We start from the raw sequence: 20,946 nt of genomic DNA, 5'->3' as shown, positions 1-20,946 counted from the left end.
AATGGTCCGCTTGTTGGATCCATCCCTAAGTCAGCTGGATTTCCACCAATGGGTGCTCATGCTGTAAGTATTATCACAAGCAGGCCATTTAACTTATCCTGACTATTGATTGCTTATACTGGTTCAATGTTGCAGCCACACCAATGGGGATCTTCATGCTGCAAACATTGACAACAATCAAGGTTCCGACAACAATGGCGATCATGCATCGATAATGTGATGGTTGTGTTTAGTTGCAAAACATGGATGTGATGGTGGTTTCTTCTTTTGTAGAGTTGTGCTTTTGCACATTAACTAGTAGTGGCTCTAATATGTTAGCTTTAGTTTTAGCTATAATATGACTCAATGATGCATGCTGGTACTTTACTCATCTTGACTGAGACTTTTGTAGAGTTGTGCTTTTGCACATTAACTGTTCTGTTTGTATATAATTATTGTATCCAATTTGCTGCATCGTTAAGGTTTTTTTTGTCGGTGGTCTGTTATTTTTCTGTGCGTTAACCGAGACCGACAGAAAATTAAAATTTTTTCTGTCGGGCTTTTATTTTTTCTGTGAGGATTAACGCACACAACATTTAAATTTAATCTGGGCTAACCGAATTTATCTGTGCGTGTAACACCCACAGAAAAATCATTTTTCTGTCGGGCTTTTCTTTTTTTCTGTGAGGATCAACGCACACAACATTTAAATTTAATCTGGGCTAACGTAATTTTTCTGTGCGTTAACATCCACAGAAAAATTGTTTCTGACGGCGAACACACAGAACAATTGAATTTTTCTGTCATTATATTTCCGTGGGTATTTTTCTGAGGGTACACCGTCAGAAAAATATTTTCTGACGGTATTCACATTTTTCTGTGTGTTTTCGCACACACAGAAAAATGCGAGATTCCAGTAGTGACAATGGATCAGTACATTTGAAATATGCATTTTTTTAAATGCTTCGTGCATACAAAAAATATACAGTTCTAAAATAGTACCTACTCAAACTATCTTTTAAGTCTGACTATATATGTGTAGTTATGTTTATAGTCCTAAATAAACATTATTATATAAATATGTTTATATATTTATTTGGACTCTTAAATATTGATGCTATTTTTTCAACGAAATCAGTCAAACTTAAATTAATTTGACTGTAACCAAACTCAGAATTGTATCCTCTGTAGGACAAAAATGGTATTCGATACGAAAATGAACTGAAAGTAGCTTCTGCACGGCAAAACTTGCAGTGTTTTCGCCACAGTTTGTGATGTCGATTCTATCTGCCACAGTTTATGACGTTGTCACACTTTGTCGTTGCAAGTTATGGCTGGCATCCAAATAACCTCTGAACCTTGCGAAACCCTACGTGTCTACAGCCAATGCAACGTCGTCAAAGGTCAGACAGTGATGGCGGCGATCCGAGTGGGGAAGCTATGGTTCATGGTTGGTAGTTGGGACCGTTGGAATGTGAATGGAAATCCTGGGATCCCTGATCAGCGCTGCACTGTCATTCGCCATTGCTGAGCCAGCGAGCCACGGTGGTCGTCGTCGTGGTCAGTGCCTTTGCCTTTTGCGCAAGCAGTGGACAACGACTCTTTTTCTTTCGTTTCACCATCAGTGGGCATGGGTGAGCTATGAATGCGGCCGTGCCGGCACTGCGAGGCTAGGTAGGAGTAGAGATCAACTAGTCTGCTCTTCTCTTTTCTTTTGAAAAAGAGAGAAAGAAAGAAACGAAACGGAAAAGAAAAGAATAGGTACTCTAGTCTTCATTATGGTTTATTAGTGCTGGAGGTTACGTACGTAGTAATCCTAATCGGTTGGTAATCCACTCTGATCTCCCACGATCCTCCTGCTATCGATTCTGGCTGCTTCACCTGCCGGATCTTCATTTTCATTCCTAATAAAAGGCACTTTTTGCTGGTGGCCGCATGCATGCATGCATGCATTGCGTGCTCCGTTCTCTTGTGGTTTGCGGCCAGCGCGTGCGCGCGCGCGCGCGTGCCTCGTCTTGTGATCGACCCCGTCAATTAAGTTTGGAATGATGGCGTCGATTAGCAAGCAAAAGGCAGGAGGCAAAGAATGATGTGTTCCATTGGAGATGATGACTGATGAGGAGAGGAGAGGTTATAGAACGCAAGTTGCTTCTTCCGAGTTCCGACCTCGCACGCAAGGGCAAGGGCAAGGCAAACAAGATTTTTTTTTTTTTTGTCTCTCTCCGATCCATAAGTTCATGGTACCCGAAAAAATTATGTTAAGCAATGATGTCTGAAACTAGGTAGTGTATAAGGGTCTGTTTGGCGGAGCTTTCACTTCTGGTCTGAATCCATGAAGAGCTCCGTTAAATAGCTGGTTACTTGCTGAGAAGTGATTCTATGCTAATTTGGTGAAGTGATTAATTTTCTAAAATGAACTAGAGGGTTGGGAAGTGAAAGAACTTAACTTCTCCTCATTTACTCTATGTGCATAGAGTCACTGTGTACAGAGAGTTTATCCTAGAGAATCAGAGAGAAACATTATTCAATCATAGAATCACTTCTCATATAGAATCGAATTTCACCAAAAAAAATTGGAGTAGGTGGAGCTCTGTTAAACGGGCTCTAATGTTAACTTTTTTTATAGCTTATTATGTACAAGCGTTAATTAGATTGGTGTATGAAAATGGTCACTATATCTGTTTCTACTTCAATAACAATTAGATGCACAAGTGGTTCCTACAATCCTTATTAGCTGTATTAAGACCCCAATTTCCATTTCTCCATCTTAAATCCAAAGTTCCCATAATTCATGTTCTCTTGACCCGTCTGATGTTCTGATGGACCGTCTGCTAGAACTTTTATTCAGCAGAATCAGTTAGAATGAGTTGTCCTCCTTTTCTCCCTCTTAGGTCCACCTGTTAGCCCGAAGTGAAGTCTTCAAGGTGACTGGTTCAGATCATCCTTCCTCCCATCTCCTCACTCTCATCCCTCTCCCCCTATCTCTACAAGGAGGAGAAAACAAGAACTAGAGAGAGAAAGGGGAAGCAAGAGAAAGAAAAGAAAAAAGAAAAGGAGATCCAAGCCAAAGCTAGGCATCATCGGCTCAATAGTAGATTCAATTTCTTAATCACTAGTACCATCCTCTATATGAAAGGACAAAAACTAGGTTGCTGTGGGGGTATTAACCCCTATACCCTTACGGCTAAGCTTGGGCCGGTCCGGATCGATGGGTCCAATCCATCGGAAAGACGACGTGCGGCCCAGCCAACCTGGTTGGAGTCCCGCGCAAGGAGTCAAGGCAGATTTGGCGATCAAGCAGGATCCTGGTCGGTTAGAATAGGAATCCTTATCCGGCCACATATGGCAATTGTAACTGACTAGGATTAGTTTCCAGATCTGTAAGCCTGCCCCCCGGACTATATAAGGCGGGCAGGGGATCCCTCTAAAAAACATCTCTCATTGACATACAGCAATACAAATCAGACACAGGACGTAGGTATTACGCCTTCTTGGCGGACGAACCTAGATAAAACCTCGTGTTCGTCTTGCGTCACCGTCTTGTTTGTGGCTTGCGCATCTGTCTACCGACAATCTACTATCTTAGGCATACCCCTAGGTAGACTGCCGACCATATTTCGTCGACAGTGGCGCGCTAGGTAGGAGGTGTGCGTACTGCTCTCCAAGCAAACAAGATGGTCATCTCCTCCGGCTCCATGGCTACGCCGAGCGGCCTCACGTTCACCGTCGGCCAGATCACATGGACCACCGGCTCTGACGACTTCGTCGCCATGACCACGGAGAAGGCGTGGATTCAGTCTGCGCCGACCACTACTTCCTCTACATCGGCTACGGCTCCGACCACGACGGATACGGCTCCGACCACGGCAGATCCGGCTCCGACCACGGTACATCTGGCTCCGACCACGCCTACATCGTCTTCAGCCACGCCGACAACCCGTCATCCGCTTCCCCGCTACAAAGGGAAACAGATCGACAACACCGACCTGCTCGATTCCATCGATCGGGTCGGCATCAAACTCGCTGAAACCCTAGCTCTGGTAAGTACGATTCAAAGTCAACCTAATGAGCAGGTAACCGCTTCCCACAACAGATCTACCCGACCAGCTCGGACCAGTCGTCCTACACGACTTGGTACAGATCTCGTGGTCATATCTACTCCTGAGGGGCGCTCCGCTCGTCGCCGGACAGTCTTTGCGACGGGTCTTCAACTCTCTGAGTATGAAGCCTCGACGGGGAGACACCAGGCCCAGCCCTACGGCCTGCGAAACGCTGCCTCCAGCTATGCGTATAACTTACAACGCTGCTTGGATCTATGTCCTATACACCGACCTCAGCCGAAGCCACTCAACTTCGTCAACATGCTCCGGATTGAAGATTATCAAGAAGGATCCGTCCACACAGTCCGAGAGGGCGACTCCAGCTCCTCGTCTGGCATCGCATCTAATGCATCTGTCCACACCGAGCTTCGGCATCACGTAGATGAAGGCGTCAAATACGATCTGGACTTCTGTCACCAGACGCTTGGCCGACCATATTTCGTCGACAGTTGCACAACCCTAACACCTCACCCACACATTCCTAGATGATAAGCACACATCCCTAGGGAACACCACCCGCAAACCCTAGACCAAAGCTCAAGAACGCAAAGAACAAACCATTCACATAGGTTTTGTCGATGCTCTCATAGATCGCACGGAGGAACATCGGACTGTCTGTGGGATCACTTAGAGCCAACACAACTTAAGTGCACACTCGGAATGTTCCCCTAAACTGCCTGATGTCCTTGGGGAGTGTCCAAAGGAACCCAGATCATCCACGGGAACATTGAGACCCCAACCCAGAAAAGTCACCCCTTTAGGAATGCACCTGCGGAGTGTCCAGAGGAACACCACATTGTCCGATAAATATTTATGAATATTTATTTCTATAAACCCTTGAACCTAAGCCCAACCACCCTAGCCAATGTTTAGATACCTCTTAGTTCAACACCAATTCACCTTTGATCCATCTAATTGAGACCCAAACAACAATTCAGTTCAACAACGGGGCAACACGCTTCTCTTCCTCTGCGGTAATTTGCTGACCTACTGCAGGGAAATGCGAGGGCGCACGATGACACACTCCTCTGCACGGCATGGGGGTACGGTCAATGGTGGCCCCCCTCTGCGCCTCTATGGTGGCAGCGAAGCTGCGGGACGATGGCCAGCGGCACATATGCGAGCGATAGAGTGACGTGCTTCTTCTCTCTTCTTTGTTGTGTGCTTGCACGGTTTGAACCAAAAACTGAACTGAAAAAACCAGCACTGAACTTGTTGGTTCCTTGTGCCGTGACAAACCGATCGGCCAGAGGATTTCAGAAACCGAAGTTTCTGATAAAAAACCGAAGAAACCGAACTAAACTGTCGGCGCACGTGCATATATCCTAGACAATAAAACTGTAAACAAAACTCGGACACGACCAGGGCAGCATTGTGGCCCAAACCGAATGGGCGCAGCATACTCAGGACGTTTTACACTCTGCCCAAAAGGGCCCAAGTTGCATTAAAAAAGGGGCCCAAATTAGTTTTAAAAAAAGGGCCCAAGTTGCAAACCGAACGGGCGCAGCCTGCTGCTCTTTGGCCAGACCGTTCCAGTTTCCGCGTCAAAATAACGGGCCCCACAAACCATGTTGCGCTTGTACCTGCGCGGGACCCACCACCACCGCCGAGGTCGGCAGCAGTCCACTCCGCTCGTGGGCTGCGTTCGGCCTATTCGCGTCGGCGTCCGTGCCGCTCCCACTCGCTGTCGGGCTCGGGCTGGCTGGCTGCCATCTTCACCTCCTCCCTCCCCAGATTCCCTCGCCTCTCAGTCGCCGCCGCACTCCCCGCACGCACTTGACTCCCCCCCACGCGCGCGGCATTCCGCATCGGCGCATGGCATGGCCACCCCGGGGGGTTCCACCTCCGCCACCTGCGCCATCTCCTCCGCGCTAGCGCAACCGCCGGCGCTCCTCGACTACGCCACGATCCACTCGTGCCTGCTCCGGGGCGACGCGCGATTCTCCCTCCCGCTGCTCGCGCTGCTCCTCCTCCTCCACTTCCGCCTCCTCGCCGCCGCGGCCTCGGCGCGCTTCACCCCGGCGGTGTCCCGCCTCGCCGCGCGCCTGCGGCTCTCGCCGTCCATGGCCGCCGTCACGCTGCTGGCGCTAGGCAACGGCGCGCCCGACGCGTTCGCCTCCGCCGCGGCGCTCGGGGGGCCCCGGGGGATGCCCAGGGCCGGGCTCGCCGCCATTCTCTCCGCGGGAGCGTTCGTCTCCGCCTTCGTCGTCGGCGCCGTCGCGCTCATCGCCGCGCCCTTCGCCGTCCCGCCGGCCTCCTTCGCGCGCGACGTCTTCTTCTACCTCGTCGCTGCGTCGGGGCTGTTCTACGTCTACCTCAGCGCTGAGATCTTCCTCTGGCAGGCTGTTGGGCTCGTGCTCTTCTATGCCTTCTTTGTGGGGCTAGTGTTCTACATGGATTTGGGGAGTGCGGAGGGGAAGGCGGTCAGCGCCGCGGCCGCTGAGCTGGAGATGGTGAGTGGCAGTGGCCATGTGGCCGTGGACTTGCCGATCACAGTGGAGGATCACAGGCGGCAACAACAACCTGCTTTGTGTGCGTTGCTCTCGAAGGTATGCATTCAATTCAACAACTCGCTGTTAATTTGTGTGCTTACTTGAGTGAGTCATTGTTAATGTCCAATGTGCTAGTAGTACTTGCTTGACGGAGACATCAATCCTAGTCTGTTTGGTGGTGTCTGCAGATTCAACAGTCTCACCTGAAAAAATGCTGAAAATTATGATTTCTTTATCTGCAACTTTCATCTTTTCGTTGACTTTGCCTCCCCCGCGCCCCCCCCCCCCCCCCCCCCCCCCCCCCCTTTCCCTGGAGTACGTTTAACTTTGGGTTTTAACATTACTGACTGGATTCAAATGTGAAACAGTCGATCAAACACATAGCTCTTACCAGCAAATGTTTAGGGAAAAAAATTCAAAAGCATGTAACAGTTCTTCTGTATAGTTTGTAGATTATTAGCCCCAATATCACTAAATACACATAAATGTTTCCTTTGCCATGCTGGTCAGAAAAGCAATCGTTGATTGTTTAGTCATAAGTCCACAACCAACTTAGTAAGGCTGCTGAACTAGCTGGAATAAGGATAGTGACTCAACTCTCCTAGGGTCCAATACATGTTCTTACAACCCTAGTAAGCCAAGCACCCACCTGGTCAATCAAGCTTACGGGTGAACGAACGTTGCCAGTATCAGCTATAACACGAACAAGTGAATGCCCAAGCATCCTTGCTGGTATTTTGGACATTTGCTAGCTCATAGTGGTTGATGAACAGACGAGCGATTTGTCCAACTCTCGCATGCCAGATTAGATGTTTGGTTTTAGTATGTTTTGGAGTTAGGATGTCTATTGTCTGCTCCTCCCTTTATTTTTCTCCTCTAGGAAAAACTAGGTATTTGGTGCTTGGACAGAGCAACTACAAAGAAGGTGAAACTTTTGTGGAGGGAAAGCTGAGAAGCATATAAGTGACTAGTGATTGTCAATTGTCATGCACATGGACCGGAGAGGGGTCGGCCAGGGCTAACCCTGGGGGCATCGCAGCTAGGGCAAGAGAGAGGATAGAGGTGTGTTTGCTTGCGTGAACAGTAAGGGGAACAAGGGGGCAAGAAGGCAGAGGGGTATTACCCTAATTCTGCTCAACCTTTCATTCATAAGCTCTATATTTATATAGAGGCATAAGACTTGACCCCTAAGACTCCTAATAGATTGATACTTTGTAGATGGAAGAATCCAATCTAATTACAACTCAAATTTATCAAGCCTAACTCTATGACACAGGGCCCAACTGGCCCTACCTTATTAATAGTTCAACCAGCCACCTTGGATTTCCCCCTCTTGCAGTAATATATTTTGCTGACCATTACATCTCTCCTCGCCCTGTGAAGCAATTCATCCCAGTAATAGGTATATACTTCCTTAATGAGTTCGGCATCCTTTCGTTGTTGGTGCTATCCAGTAGGAAAGAGGATGGACAGTTTCATAACAACCTATCCAGAGTATTGGCCTCCCATGTCTCCAGAATTTCATTGTTAAGTTTGCGAAATCCCACATGATTGGCCCTAGGGAACTTAGCCAGTTTACTCCCAGTATGATATCATAATCTCCAAGTGGTATACTGTAGCAGTCAATAGTGAATTGCTCTGGCCCAATTGATATTTGTAAGTTGTGTGTAGATCCAGAGCCCAATAATGCCAACAGGGAGTGCCCATTCACACAGATTTCCAGTTGCATAGTTGGCCTAGTTGCAACATGTAGTGAAACCTGAGTCTGTGTATCTGTTGAGGCAGTATCCGGGGTGTCAGGCTGATGGCGGGTTGCATACTTCCCTGTCAGAGAGATTGCTGTCTCCAAGTGTGATGGTTCTTCTATACTGGTGGGAGATAGGTTGTGTAGATTGTAGGGGAAGGAGGTAGGAGGACAAGGGACGGGCAGGCGACGGCGGCCTGTGGTCGCTTGTACGCAAGGGGAAGTCGGCAGCCTAGGGAAGGCAACGGCATGTTCGCCCTCCTCCTAGGCTGCAGCGGCGGCGTCTTTGGTGGACTTAGTGCTGCCTTACTCGATGGAGATGAGGCGGGTGTCAACATTGTCCCAGCGGCATTGAAGCTCATCGAAGCGAGTGTTGGTGTTGATGACGAGCTTCTCGAGCAGTGCCTTCACGTTGGTGGCGTTTGGAGCGGTGTTGTTGTTGCTGGCCATGGATACCTGTTCTCTAGATACCAGATGTGATGGGACTATATTTGTGGGAGGTGGGTTGTGTAGATTGTAGGGGAAGGAGGTAGGAGGATGAGGGACAGGAAGGCGAAGGCAGCGTGAGGCTGGCTTACGGCAGGCGGCAGCACAGGGGGCAATGGCAGCACTGGAGATGGCAGGCGCAGGGGAGCAGGGATGCAGGAGAGCTTGAGGAATAATCCTCTATATTTCTTGCTTGCCTGATATGAGTACACGCCCCCTATATTTATACTCCCAATGGCTTGTTCCCTAAGCAAACTAGAAGTAGAGTCCTTATAGATTTGGACTCTCCTTTTCCTAAACAAACTCTATCTTTCCTAATCTGAATTTACTCTTTCCCATCTTATTCAAAATCTAATTGGACGTGGACTCCTCCTTGGGAGGAGGGACCCAGGGGAGGGCCTCCCCTCCTGTGCTCGGCCAGCCCTGGCCCTTCTCTGGGCCTCTGGGTCCACCACTGCCGGGCCTCTTTGGACCCATGGCACCAAGGCACCAAGGCTGGTGGTTGGTGTAATTCCAGTTTGAGGCGCAGGAGATCTGTCAGTCCTGCTTTGTATAGCATAGCTTGTTACAGATTGTTTACCCGAGAGAGCTGTGTCATAAACTGGTCTGTGTACTCCTTAAGTGATTCATGCAGTTGAGTTTCTGATAAATGTCCCAGCGAGTTCTTTTGCTGTCAGAGGTCCGAAGGTTTGTTGATGATAGAGAGAAAATTGGGCCATGATTGGGTGCTCTCATCCTTTTCTAAGCACATAAACCATGTCAAGGCTTGACCTGTCAAGTGGAAGGATGCTAACAGCATCTTGTCTTTTTCTGGTGTTATCTGAGATAGAAAAGGGTTTGTAGACTCCATCATATTCTGGAAACAATCATCTATATCCATATAAGAACTTTAAATTTGTCTGCGATCACTGTTTATCCGCTGCTCCACAAGCAGGGATGAAAATGGATCGGATACGGACGGATATCACCAATATTACATCTGTTTTCATATTTCTGTCCGGATTCAGATTCAAATACGGATAGTGTCAACTATGTCGGATAGGATACGATTGGATATCGACATCATAAATATGCAATTTGAGTATTCGGATACGGATACGGTATCAGATGTTGGATATTCGGACTCGGATACGGACAGATCTCAACCCCTCTAAACGGATTCGGTTTCGAATACAGTCGAAAAATATCTGTACCGTTTTCATTCCTATCCACAAGACCCAGATCACTATATATCAGCAGTACCGGGTACCGGATCTGCGATGAATAGTGCTCGGATCCGCGATGAACAGTGCTCAACCAAATAAGAAATCGTACCACCCCGATAAAGAACAGTACCAACCCCGCTATGGAACAGTACAAGCCCGATACGGAACAGCATGTGCCCTTTATGGAACAGTGCACACCCGTACCATCTTTTCTTCTCTTTTTTTTTCGCCCTCCTTCCCACGCGAAGCGTGGGCACCCACGCTAGGAAGAACTTTAAATTTGACTCAGATCAGTGTAGACCAGCAGTACCGGGTACCAGCTCCGTGATGAACAGCGCTCACCCCCGATAAGGAACAGTACCACCCGATAAAAAACAGTACCAATCCGATACAGAACAGTGCAACCTGATACGGAACAGTACGTGCCCGTATGAAACAGTACACACCCGTTATATTTTTTTTTTCCGCCCCCTTCCCACGCGCAGCGTGGGGGCTCACGCCAGTAAGAACTTTAAATTTGTCTACAATCACTGTTCATCCGACGGCCCCAAGACTCAGGTCACTGTAGCTCAGCAGTACCGGGTGCCAGCTCCGCGGTGAACAGCGTTCAACCCGATAAAGAACAGTACCACCCGATAAAGAACAGTACCAACCTGATACGGAACAGTGCAAAAACCGATACAGAACAGTACGCACCCGTTACATCTTTTTTGATGAGGACATCGCCACGCTGGACACACCGATGCCATGGTCTTCCCCAAGTTGCAATTCGTTTCCAACTCAGCTGCCACGTCGTCCTCGGATTCAGCAGACACGTCGTTACTGTTTCGGTCATAACTTCCTCATACGACATTGAAACGGGTTGTTCTTGGATGCGTTGGAAAGGGGACGACGATGCCGTCGTTTTGGATCTGGTCCCAGCTCCAGAAGGTCCGTGGATCATTCTGTGTGACCACGACAAGGTGCTGCGTCACCTATTTGGGCCAACTTGGCCATGTATCGTGTCGGGCCTTAAGCCCAAGTTGTGGGCGCCCAACCCCTGGCCATCCCCAACCCTAGGTCGAGTCTTAGACTATAAACACAGCCGCCGCCGCTGCTACACAATTGGGTTTTGTTTAGAGTTTAGTTTTCCCTCGAGAAACTGAATCGTTCATTGTAACTGTGGTGACAAATCCTTTTACAGTGATCCAGGGCCCCCGTTCTTGATCTCCTCCACTGTGTCGATTAGTCCTTTGGAACCGAGTTCTTGAACCCTCTATTGATATTCGCGTCATTCATATTTGCAATTTCAGATTGCGTGTTTTACCTTCTTGCTTGTGCTCTTCGATTCGCTTGCAGGAAAAGCCTTCTTGGCGAGGTCAATCAAGTTGTGCTTGGTTGATAACCAACGGAGCGGTGGTGTAACGGTTGCAGGGTTCGAATCGTGTCTGATTTGAAGCCGGATCGCCAACGTCGAGATCTCCACAAATCGAACTTACCGGCTACCTCTCGGAAGATCGGGCCTGTACTCATCATTTTTTTCCTCCTTTTTTTTTCCTGCCCTCCTTCCGCGTGGGGGCTCACGCTAGTTTATAATAATTCTGATTACCCTTGTGTTCATACCTTGGCTCCTGATTCTTTGGTGTGAAATCTGTTTTTCCTTCCCATCCACCAGAGGCTGTTTCACTTTCCACCGGTTGCTGATCTATCAGAATTGGTCCCTCTGGTACTGTTGCTCCCCTTTTCGGGGTTGGAACATAGATCGGAGTAGTTTTGGTCTGCTCCCGCTGTGCTTGCTGCTCGAGTTTTGCTGCCTACACCACTAGTGGTTGCATCTTTTATTTGATCTCTTTCATCCAACTAGCCCATGCTGTACAGATCCAAATCGGATTCCATTGTGATGGAAGAACGCTGGCTCCAAATACCATTTGTCACACTCTCAGATTGCAGAGGGGTCGGCCAGGGTTAACCCTAGCCGAGAGGGTGAAGAAAGTGGGGGCTAGGGCAAGAGAGGAGAGTGTGGTCCCCGGGGGCAAGAAGGCAGATGAGGATTACCTTAATTCTGCTTAACCTTTCATTCATATAAGCCCCTCTATATTTATAGAGGCATAAGACTTGATCCCTAAGACTCCTAAAAGATTTTGTTGCTCCTCTCTTGCAGTTCACGAAGCTTTAGCAAGGGTAGTGAGTGAGTGGGATGAATCATGTATTATGCTATAATAATATATAATATATCACACTGCACCACTTCACAGATATACTTAGTTTGAGAACATTTTCCTTTGATTCTCTGTATTTTTCTCAATACTGATTTAAGTATATCTACCTCTGGCAGGTAACAGAAGTTTGGGAGTGGCCCATTGCATTTGTTCTGAAGCTTACAATACCATCAACCCTTCCTTCTGAGTGGAGCAAAGTTTACATTAGTGCAAATATCTGTCTGTGTCCTCTCTTAGTCCTGTATTCTTTCAGTTCATTCATTCCTCTAGATACCCGAATAGTGTTTCTTCTCCCTCAAATCCGTTTCCCTCTATGGTCTGTTGTGCTTTTTGCTAGCTTGTGTTTAGCTCTATCCCATTACCTTTTCGAGAAAGAAGCCCCAGAAACAGAAAACATCGTAAGCACCCTCATCTCTTTTATTATGAGTGTCTTCTGGATCTCGACCATGGCTGGAGAGCTCCTGAACTGCCTTGCTGCAATTGGAGTTATCATGGACTTCCCTCCAGCTATACTCGGCATGACAGTCTTGGCATGGGGGAACTCTGTGGGAGACCTTGTTGCAGATGTGGCACTAGCCAAGGCTGGTCAACCTACATTCGCCATTGCTGGCTGCTTTGCTGGTCCAATGTTCAATATGCTGGTTGGATTGGGAACTGCCCTTGTAGTACAAACAGCAAGAGTGTATCCCAGAGCTTATGTACTTGAATTCCATGTCGGAATTGTCGTTGCATTTGTGTTTCTTCTTCTGAGCTTGATGGGCACCCTGTTGGTGGTCACCTGGGCTAGGTTTCGGGTACCCAGATTTTGGGGCTACTGCCTTATGGGTATATACATCTTGTTTACCATAGTCAGTATCGCTATCGCGAGTTCTTCAGGATGATATGTGATCTGTTTTGTGAAGATAGTTGCTGCTAGATTGTGGTATATACTTAGCAATTGCAATTTGTCTGGTTGATGCATCCGATGAAAACTGTTCATGGGATATCATCTGCCTGGCCATGCTGTCTAATCTTAATGTATAGAATTGAGATATTTCACTGCAAAGTCTATTGAAGTGGTACGGTTGGTAGGATGTTACATGTTGCTTTGAAGCCGTTGTTTGTTGTGTTTTTTTATGCTCGTTTAGGTAAAAGTTTCAGATGAGATGCATAGAAATCGACCTTCTTCCCTTGTGTCCTGGAGGTCTCGGTCCGAATCAACCTTCTTGCAAAATAAGCAAAGAGAGAATCTCTAGCACAAGCCTCCCCCAAACATATCTAAGAGCAAGTATAATAACAGGCTCTAAGAGGACAGAGAGAGGAGAAGCGAGTTGTAAGCTTATAGTCGGTTTAGGCACAGGAACAAAAAAAAAAACTTTATGAGAAAAATAAGTGAGCCATGTATTAATAGTGAAGAGATAACTACTATATAGGTGGTCTGAGAGGCTACAAGAAATTTTACAGCCAACAGACCGGCTGTATTATTAGCCTTTCTAAGAGAAGTTCCAATAGGTTGGGAGCTTAGCAGCCATGTTTCATGTTTCCTGAAGGAAACGGAAACAGGAAATGATGACGTGAACGTGGAGCTATGTTTTATAATGCAACTGCGGGACCTAAATGTTTTTAGAACGAGAACTTTTTATTCGCGAAATAATGTTCATGGAACAAGAAACGTGACCTTGTTTCACGTTTCCAGCTGTCAAGGCTGGGAGAAGAGAGAAAAAAAGTTGGATGACATGAAGCTGAAGTGAAAATGCAATTCTTGAGGAGCCCTTGAGTGTCGGTGGAAGAAGTGAAATCAATTCTCTTTGAGACTTTCAAATTGCGCCGCAAGTAAAAATAGAATGCAGGAAATAAACTTACGAATAAAATCAATGAAACCTCCTACAAGGGTGTACAAGGAATACGAGCTACACCAACCGTGAATGGTCAAATCTCAAACCATTGAGGAGCAAGTAGTAGTGGGATTATTTTATATTTTATAATGATAGATGTGGGTAACTTAAATGCAAATTAAAACATATGATTTTTGTTATCTTTAATATGGCTGAAGTTCGTAATTTATAAGCAAATTTAGGGGTTATTCTCAATTATATTTCATAATGGAAGAGATTATTTAGATGTAGATTTTTGATGTTATTTATGGCTGTTTACATAATGATAGTAGTGGGTATTTTTTATAAATTGTATTAGATTTTTTTTTTAATAAAATTTAGGGGTCTGCCATGGCTGAGCGCATCTGAAGGGCCGCGCCCTGACGTCTCCGTCCCCGCGTCCACCCCCGGTGAAGCCCGGCGAGGCCGTGTGAGCCCGCCTGCATCCGGCGACTCCGGCGAGGCCGTGCGAGCCCGCCTGCATCCGGCGAGGTCGTGCGAGCCCGCTTGCGTCCGCCTTGCGCCCGTGTCCAGCCAATCCCAGCCCCAGCCGCTGCTCCACGCCCTCCCCGGACGCGGCGCCTGGCCGCGCCCGCGGTGGCTGGCCGCCAACCGCTCCGCGCACCGTCAAGCCGGCTGGAGGAGGAAGAAGACCGTGAAAAGATTTCTTTTTGCACACTATCAAGTGGGACCTATCCCATGGGTAAATCTGTCAATTCCAATCAAAATGCTCTTGAGTGAATCTTGATCTATCAGGGTTATCCAAACGTCCTAGTGGATCTCACTGGAGATGCTCCATGGTGAATTTTAGATCTAGATTCACTTTTTGAAAAATGGAGCTATCCCAAACAGACCTTTAATGGCTAGATTTAAGTCTTGAAAATAGCCGTTAACACACCCTGAGCACCGGTGCGATTCATCCAGTGTCACCGGACTCCTTCGATGCCCCCTGGGCAGCTCTGCAGAAGGTTTAGGGCAAAGGCCCTAAGCTCCGGTCCCCTTAAGGCATACCACCAGTGGTTCTGGACACCTTTCATAGAAGGTTTTCGGCAACACCAGAAAACTCCGGTGCTTCTTCCGCTGTTGTCAAACGTGCACAGAAAAGGCCTAGGCCAGCTCCGATGCCTCCAGGCCTGGAGCACTGGATTCTAGTGACCCACCTGACAACCACAAGCGAGAATCGGACCACTTAGTTTGCGCAGAGGCCTAAGCTGCAGTGTTGTCCTTGAGGGACCAACGGAGAAATCCGACGAGATCAGAAACCTTACAAACAACGCCTCTCTCAAATCATTTTTAAATGTGCTAACTCCCAAATGTGTCCCACAAGACAACAACACCTATTAGCACTAAGTTAGCATTTTAAAAATGTTTTTCAAATATTTTTCTCTTGCTTCCTCACCACAACACTAGATCTAACACATATGCATTGTTAGGCTCCAACTAGTGGCATTAGACAACTGTATTAGCTCAAGATACCCCTTTTAATAGTACGGTTATTATTATCTATCCTAAACTTGGTTATGCTCTTCCCTATTGCACCTTGGTCGGTGAAACAAAGCCCTATAAGTTTTGCCTTCGGGCTTGTCTTCACATCTCCATCCATCTCCTTCGCCTTCTGCTTATGTTGAGGCCCTGCATCTTTGTGGCCATCATCATCTCCACCATGCATAATGCCTTGCTCAACACCATCTCGTGGACTAGCCTAGCTTATCAACTCAAACAAAACATTAGTTCACTAGTGATGAGGACATGACACCTGTGGATATGTCCATGAAAGTTAAAGATAGGTGAGCTCGTTCCTATGTTTGCATAATGATAAAATTAAGAATTTGTTACTACCTAATATCGCTATTTCAAATGTGCTTAGGAACGATGGTGGTGATGATAACAGAGTATGGATATGCCATGAATAAGACCGATCTTGGAGTGCAAGCTCATCAAAGTCTAACATTCGGTTCGTTGGCAGCGCTTCCTCCTGATGGTAGTAAATCGAGGTGGTAACACAGTGTCCCAAAGTGAATTCCGGATTTTCTAAGTGAGAACCTGAGAAACCACGTAAATTTCCTCTCTACCCAAACTATCAATCTGGTTGATGCAAGCGGCCCAGCCGCGACTCCTCGGCCCACGGCATCAGCTTCCTGGGCCTCTGCACTGCATGGCCTCGCTCCCTGCAGTAATCCAAAATGCATGTGCATCAAATTTGCGCAAACATTTCTCAAAAAAAAAAAAAAAAAAGAGCGCAAACTCGTCAATTTTTATTAATTAAAACCTAATGCCATCAGGAATCAACCTGGAAGCAGGCATATAGAAACCTGCTATATAATCTAGGTTTCTTAACCATATAAGAGCCTTGGAAGAATCATGGACCACGCCTAGAGAAAAGGTCTGGTTTTGGAACCTTGCATGGCTGAAAACTATGGGCACATACAACATTCCTGATTCCTGCACAGTTCCTCCAAGATGCTCACATGGCATATTTAGGGTCCGTTTGGTTGGGCTTTTGGCTTTGGCTTTTGACCCCAAAAGTCAAAAGCCCAACCAAAGGGGCTGTTTTCGGAGGCTGTTTTTTCAGAAGCAGCTGCTTTTCCGTAGTACATTTTTGAAAGCTGGTTTGACCCTGCTTTTGGCTTTTGGTTTTCTGCTTTTTGAAATTGGTGGAATAAAAAGCTCTTCCATAGTTGTTTCAAGAGAGATAAAGATAGAAGGTATATTTTATACTTGTTTAACCAAACAGCTTTCAGCTTTTCTACAGCTCACAGCCCACAACAGCTTTCCCACAGCTCACAGCCCACAGCAGCTTTTTCCCACAGCCACAGCTCAACCAAACACACCCTTATATACCTCGTCAAAGTAGGCATGCAACGCTAAGACGCAATACAGGTCGTCAAGTTACGCACGTTCCAACTCCAAGTTGCATTATATTATCTGATGATGAGTAAATATATGTGTGCAAATTTAAAATGAGGGATGATGCATATGTCAAGGTTCTTTTCTTTTCTTTTTGGTTTTTAATTATTACGCCCATACCTGTAATCACTTTTGCTGTGCCACTTGCCAAGTTGTCCACTCTCCTTGTTTGTATATATATCATTTCTATCTAGGGTGGGCTGACAAGCAGAAGCTGATAAACTCGATAGCGTGCAAATAAAGTGCACTGCCCGTCACTGAATTTTTTTTGAGAGAAAATCCTGCGTGTTGTATTTAAAAGTTTAAAACAGATCGAATAAGGCTCAGACAGGCAATAATGTACAAGTAAAAAAAAGTCCTGATTTACAGAATTGATGAATCTCAGTACTCGCTTTTTGTTGTGAGAATATCCAGTGATTTGATGACTCCTGTCATCCTGTGGTTTAGAAATTGATGGGTATTACGAGAAAGCCGTCACCTTTGAGTTCTCAAAATTGTCGGGCGCTTGAACAACCCCATTTTTAACTTAGTCAATAGTGACATGTATCTCTGGTAACAGTCGTTATAATAACCAGTGGCTCCGCCCTTACACTAAGAGAATTTGTAATCCAACTTTCTTGATAAAAAATACTACGAGTCTTCTTTCCTTCAATTCTTATAATAAAGTAGTTTATACAACTATTCATAATCACTACGGGAAACAGTGCCTTTGCCGAGTGCCTCAAGCTTTGCCGAGTGGCAAACCACGGGCACTCGGCAAAGAGGTTCTTTGCCGAGTGCCAGACCAAGCACTTGGCAAAGATCTCTTTGCCGAGTGTCTGGCACTCGGCAAACAGAAGCACTCGGCAAAGAGGGGCACTCGGCAAAGGGGGGCCTGGACAAACGACATCCGTGGCCGTCCCTTTTGCCGAGTGCCTTGCCGTTAGGCACTCGGCAAAGGCCTGCCACGTGGTAGGATTAGGGTCGGCCAGGGCGACAGCCTTTGCCGAGTGCCACGTGGCCGGCTCTCGGCAAAGGACCCCTTTGCCGAGTGCCACTCCTGGCACTCGGCAAATAAATATTTTTTTTTGTTTTTTTTCTTCCTATTTTTTTGTGGGGTCTTGATACAGTAATTACATCTCAAATTCAAAATTTGGGACAATTTTGAGTTTGTGTGCTATATTTCTTTAATTATTTTTGTTTCGTTGAATTTTTCCGACAATTCCAAATTTGAACTGCAGGTACATGAAATAATGGAATTTGTTCATTCAAAAAATGGTATTCATGATGTTCGGCGTATGTTGAGGCCGTATCCAGGACCTCGCATGAAGTTACGACCATGTTAGTGTCGTAACATGACGAGTTACCTGCAGGAAAAGTGTTTTGATCACATGTAGAGATGTCTGGGTTTTAGGCATCCGACGTCATAACTTGCTCTAAACTTTCTCAATTTTTTACCACAGCCTCCACATGCGATGACAACACACCTCGACAAGTTTCGTCATTTTCGGACTTCGTTTGTATTTTATATAATTTAAAAACACTTTTCCCGCAGGTAACTCGTCATGTTACGACACTAACATGGTCGTAACTTCATGCGAGGTCCTGGATACGGCCTCAACATACGCCGAACATCATGAATACCATTTTTTGAATGAACAAATTCCATTATTTCATGTACCTGCAATTCAAATTTGGAATTGTCGAAAAAATTCAACGAAACAAAAATAATTAAAGAAATATAGCACACAAACTCAAAATTGTCCCAAATTTTGAAGTTGAGATGTAATTACTGTATCAAGACCCCACAAAAAAAATAGGAAGAAAAAAAACAAAAAAAATATTTATTTGCCGAGTGCCAGGGGTGGCACTCGGCAAAGGGGTCCTTTGCCGAGAGCCGGCCACGTGGCACTCGGCAAAGGCTGTCACCCTGGCCGACCCTAATCCTACCACGTGGCAGGCCTTTGCCGAGTGCCACGTGGCTGGCTCTCGGCAAAGATGGCGTCTTTGCCGAGTGCCGATCTGGCACTCGGCAAAGCCTTTAACCTAAAGGCCGACACGGGCCGGCCCAACCCCCACTCCCCACTCCTCACTCCTCACTCCTCCCTCGTGTCGCCGCCGCTACGCCCGCCGCTGCCCTCCCGCCGCCGCCGCCCCTTCCTTCGACGCGCCCGCGAGCAGCCGGCCGGCGGCCCGAGCTCCCCCGCCCGCCCCGCATCCCCGGCTGCCGCGCCCCTTCCTCCGACGCGCCCGCGAGCAGCCGGCCGGCGGCCCGAGCTCCCCCGCCCGCCCCGCATCCCCGGCTGCCGCGCCCCGAGCTCTGACGCGCCCGCGAGCAGCTGGCTGGTGGCCCGAGCTCCCCCGCCCGCCCCGCATCCCCGGCTGCCGCGCCCCTTCCTCCGACGCGCCCGCGAGCAGCCGGCCGGCGGCCCGAGCTCCCCCGCCCGCCCCGCATCCCCGGCTGCCGCGCCCTGAGCTCCGCCCCACGCTGCCCAGAGATCCCTTCTCCTCCTCGCCACCGTGGAATTTCGTGGTCCCGTTCTCCATCTACTGCAGGCGTGGATCGTGGCGGTGGAAGCTCCCTCCTTGAGCATAGAGCACCCTGCCGTCCATCCGGTCAAGAAGACTTGACCACATCCCTGCAGCCGCCGCGGACGCGCCCGTCCATCCGACAGTACGCAGCGGCGCTGAGGTATGCTCCCTATCCTCTGCTAGATCCATGAGGTACACTGTAGCTCCGGATTTCCATGTATGTTGATGCTAGTCTAAGATTATTTCCTGGAATGGCCATGATAGTATAAGAGAGAAGTGATGGCTGGTTCTTTGTGGTCCATGCACTACCTTATTGATTAATTAGAACAAAATCTTAGCTTAATTACCTGCAACTTCTTCCTCGTCTTATTGGTTAGTGTGATTTAACTTTATTATTAGATACTAATGCTATCAGCTTTATAATTATGGAGAGAAAAAATGATAGCTCACTTACTCTTGCACTGAACCTGCCAGTTCTGTTCTGTTGGAACTGAACTTAAGAATAAACAGTCTGTTATTCCTGTTCTTTGTTACAAATAACTTGTGGATTTGTTTCTGTTAGACAGGCTATTAGGGGCCTAGCTATGTTTAAGCCGTGGGTGGGCTTAGGCCCATGCACTTAGGGTTGCTGCTGCCTATAGCTTTGGCGCACCCTGTGGTTGCCTGTAACCCTGTATATATGCATATGTATCATGTACTTGACAATCATCAATCTAATCCCACGCAATATTCTCTGCTTTTACAGTTTCTGTTTGACATGTTGTAAACTAAGCTCTTGTCTATCTTGGGCTCTATTTTATTGGACGAATATTTTTTATTCTCAGTCTGCTTTCTATTTTTCTTGAATTCGGATACAGTTTTATCAAGCTTTATTTAGAAGTAAAGGTGTTCTCTTTATTATATAACTTCAAATGTAACATTCAATTTGTATCATATTCTATTGAATAATAACTGCAAACCAGATTACACTGTTATTTGTTCAGCACAATAAGAACAGAGAAATAAATATATCATGCATATAGAGCGTCCTTGTATTGCACGCTATTCCACAAACTGATACAAACTATTTTGCACGCTACATAGATACATACATCATAAGCATACCTCCAGTGTTATAGTAGATTTTAAAATACTGAAACCCATACTAATGCAAGCATAGCTAGGAAGTACAAGTACTGCAAATCTGCTAGGCAGATAGCTGAGTGACCTGACCTATATAGATGTATTCCTTCAGGCTTCAATAGTGAGGGCCTTATTTACCGTAACCAAATAGTGGAGCCAACATCATGGTTTCTTCATATTCTATCACATCATGGTTTCTTGATCTTCCATCTTCCAGAATACCTCAGGATATTTGTAGTCCCACATAGCAGGTGATGCTAGATGACAGGGGATACTGCTGCATGTCTTCTCATTTCCTTCAGCAATCTCTCTGTATTCACCTAAATTTAGTAACTGAGAGAAGTTACTA

General features: G+C 46.9%; 2 protein-coding genes across 3 annotated transcripts; one reads left to right on the top strand and one right to left on the bottom strand.

The window, feature by feature from the left end:
- Positions 1-5,559: 5,559 nt before the first annotated feature.
- LOC136509500 (cation/calcium exchanger 5-like) lies at positions 5,560-13,147 on the top strand. Of its 2 annotated transcripts, none has more exons than XM_066504275.1 (2): positions 5,560-6,628; positions 11,345-12,304. In XM_066504275.1, exons 1-2 carry the CDS (start codon positions 5,648-5,650, stop codon positions 11,408-11,410), a joined length of 1,047 nt encoding a protein of 348 aa, XP_066360372.1. In that variant the 5' UTR covers positions 5,560-5,647; the 3' UTR covers positions 11,411-12,304. The 2 variants fall into 2 exon arrangements, with proteins under 2 accessions (XP_066360372.1, XP_066360371.1); XM_066504274.1 differs by lacking the exon at positions 11,345-12,304 and adding an exon at positions 12,321-13,147 and having other exon boundaries at positions 5,576-6,628.
- Positions 13,148-19,064: 5,917 nt separating this feature from the next.
- Positions 19,065-19,490, bottom strand: LOC136507003 (uncharacterized). Its single transcript, XM_066501869.1, has one exon. It carries the CDS (start codon positions 19,488-19,490, stop codon positions 19,065-19,067), a length of 426 nt encoding a protein of 141 aa, XP_066357966.1.
- Between the last annotated feature and the right edge of the window lie 1,456 nt (positions 19,491-20,946).

This window comes from Miscanthus floridulus, chromosome 15, assembly GCF_019320115.1.
Source record: "Miscanthus floridulus cultivar M001 chromosome 15, ASM1932011v1, whole genome shotgun sequence".
Taxonomy (NCBI): Eukaryota; Viridiplantae; Streptophyta; class Magnoliopsida; order Poales; family Poaceae; genus Miscanthus; species Miscanthus floridulus.
This window is presented reverse-complemented; position numbering and strand designations above follow the sequence as displayed.

What these genes read in the sequence shown, in the direction of transcription:
- LOC136509500 (XM_066504274.1), top strand. Translation starts at nt 5,648, where the DNA reads ATGTTGCGCTTGTACCTGCGCGGGACCCACCACCACCGCCGAGGTCGG. An exon ending in TGTGTGCGTTGCTCTCGAAG is followed by an intron (nt 6,629 to 12,320) that starts GTATGCATTCAA and finishes TACCTCTGGCAG; the next exon opens with GTAACAGAAGTTTGGGAGTG.
- LOC136507003 (XM_066501869.1), bottom strand. Translation starts at nt 19,490, where the DNA reads ATGGAGAACGGGACCACGAAATTCCACGGTGGCGAGGAGGAGAAGGGA.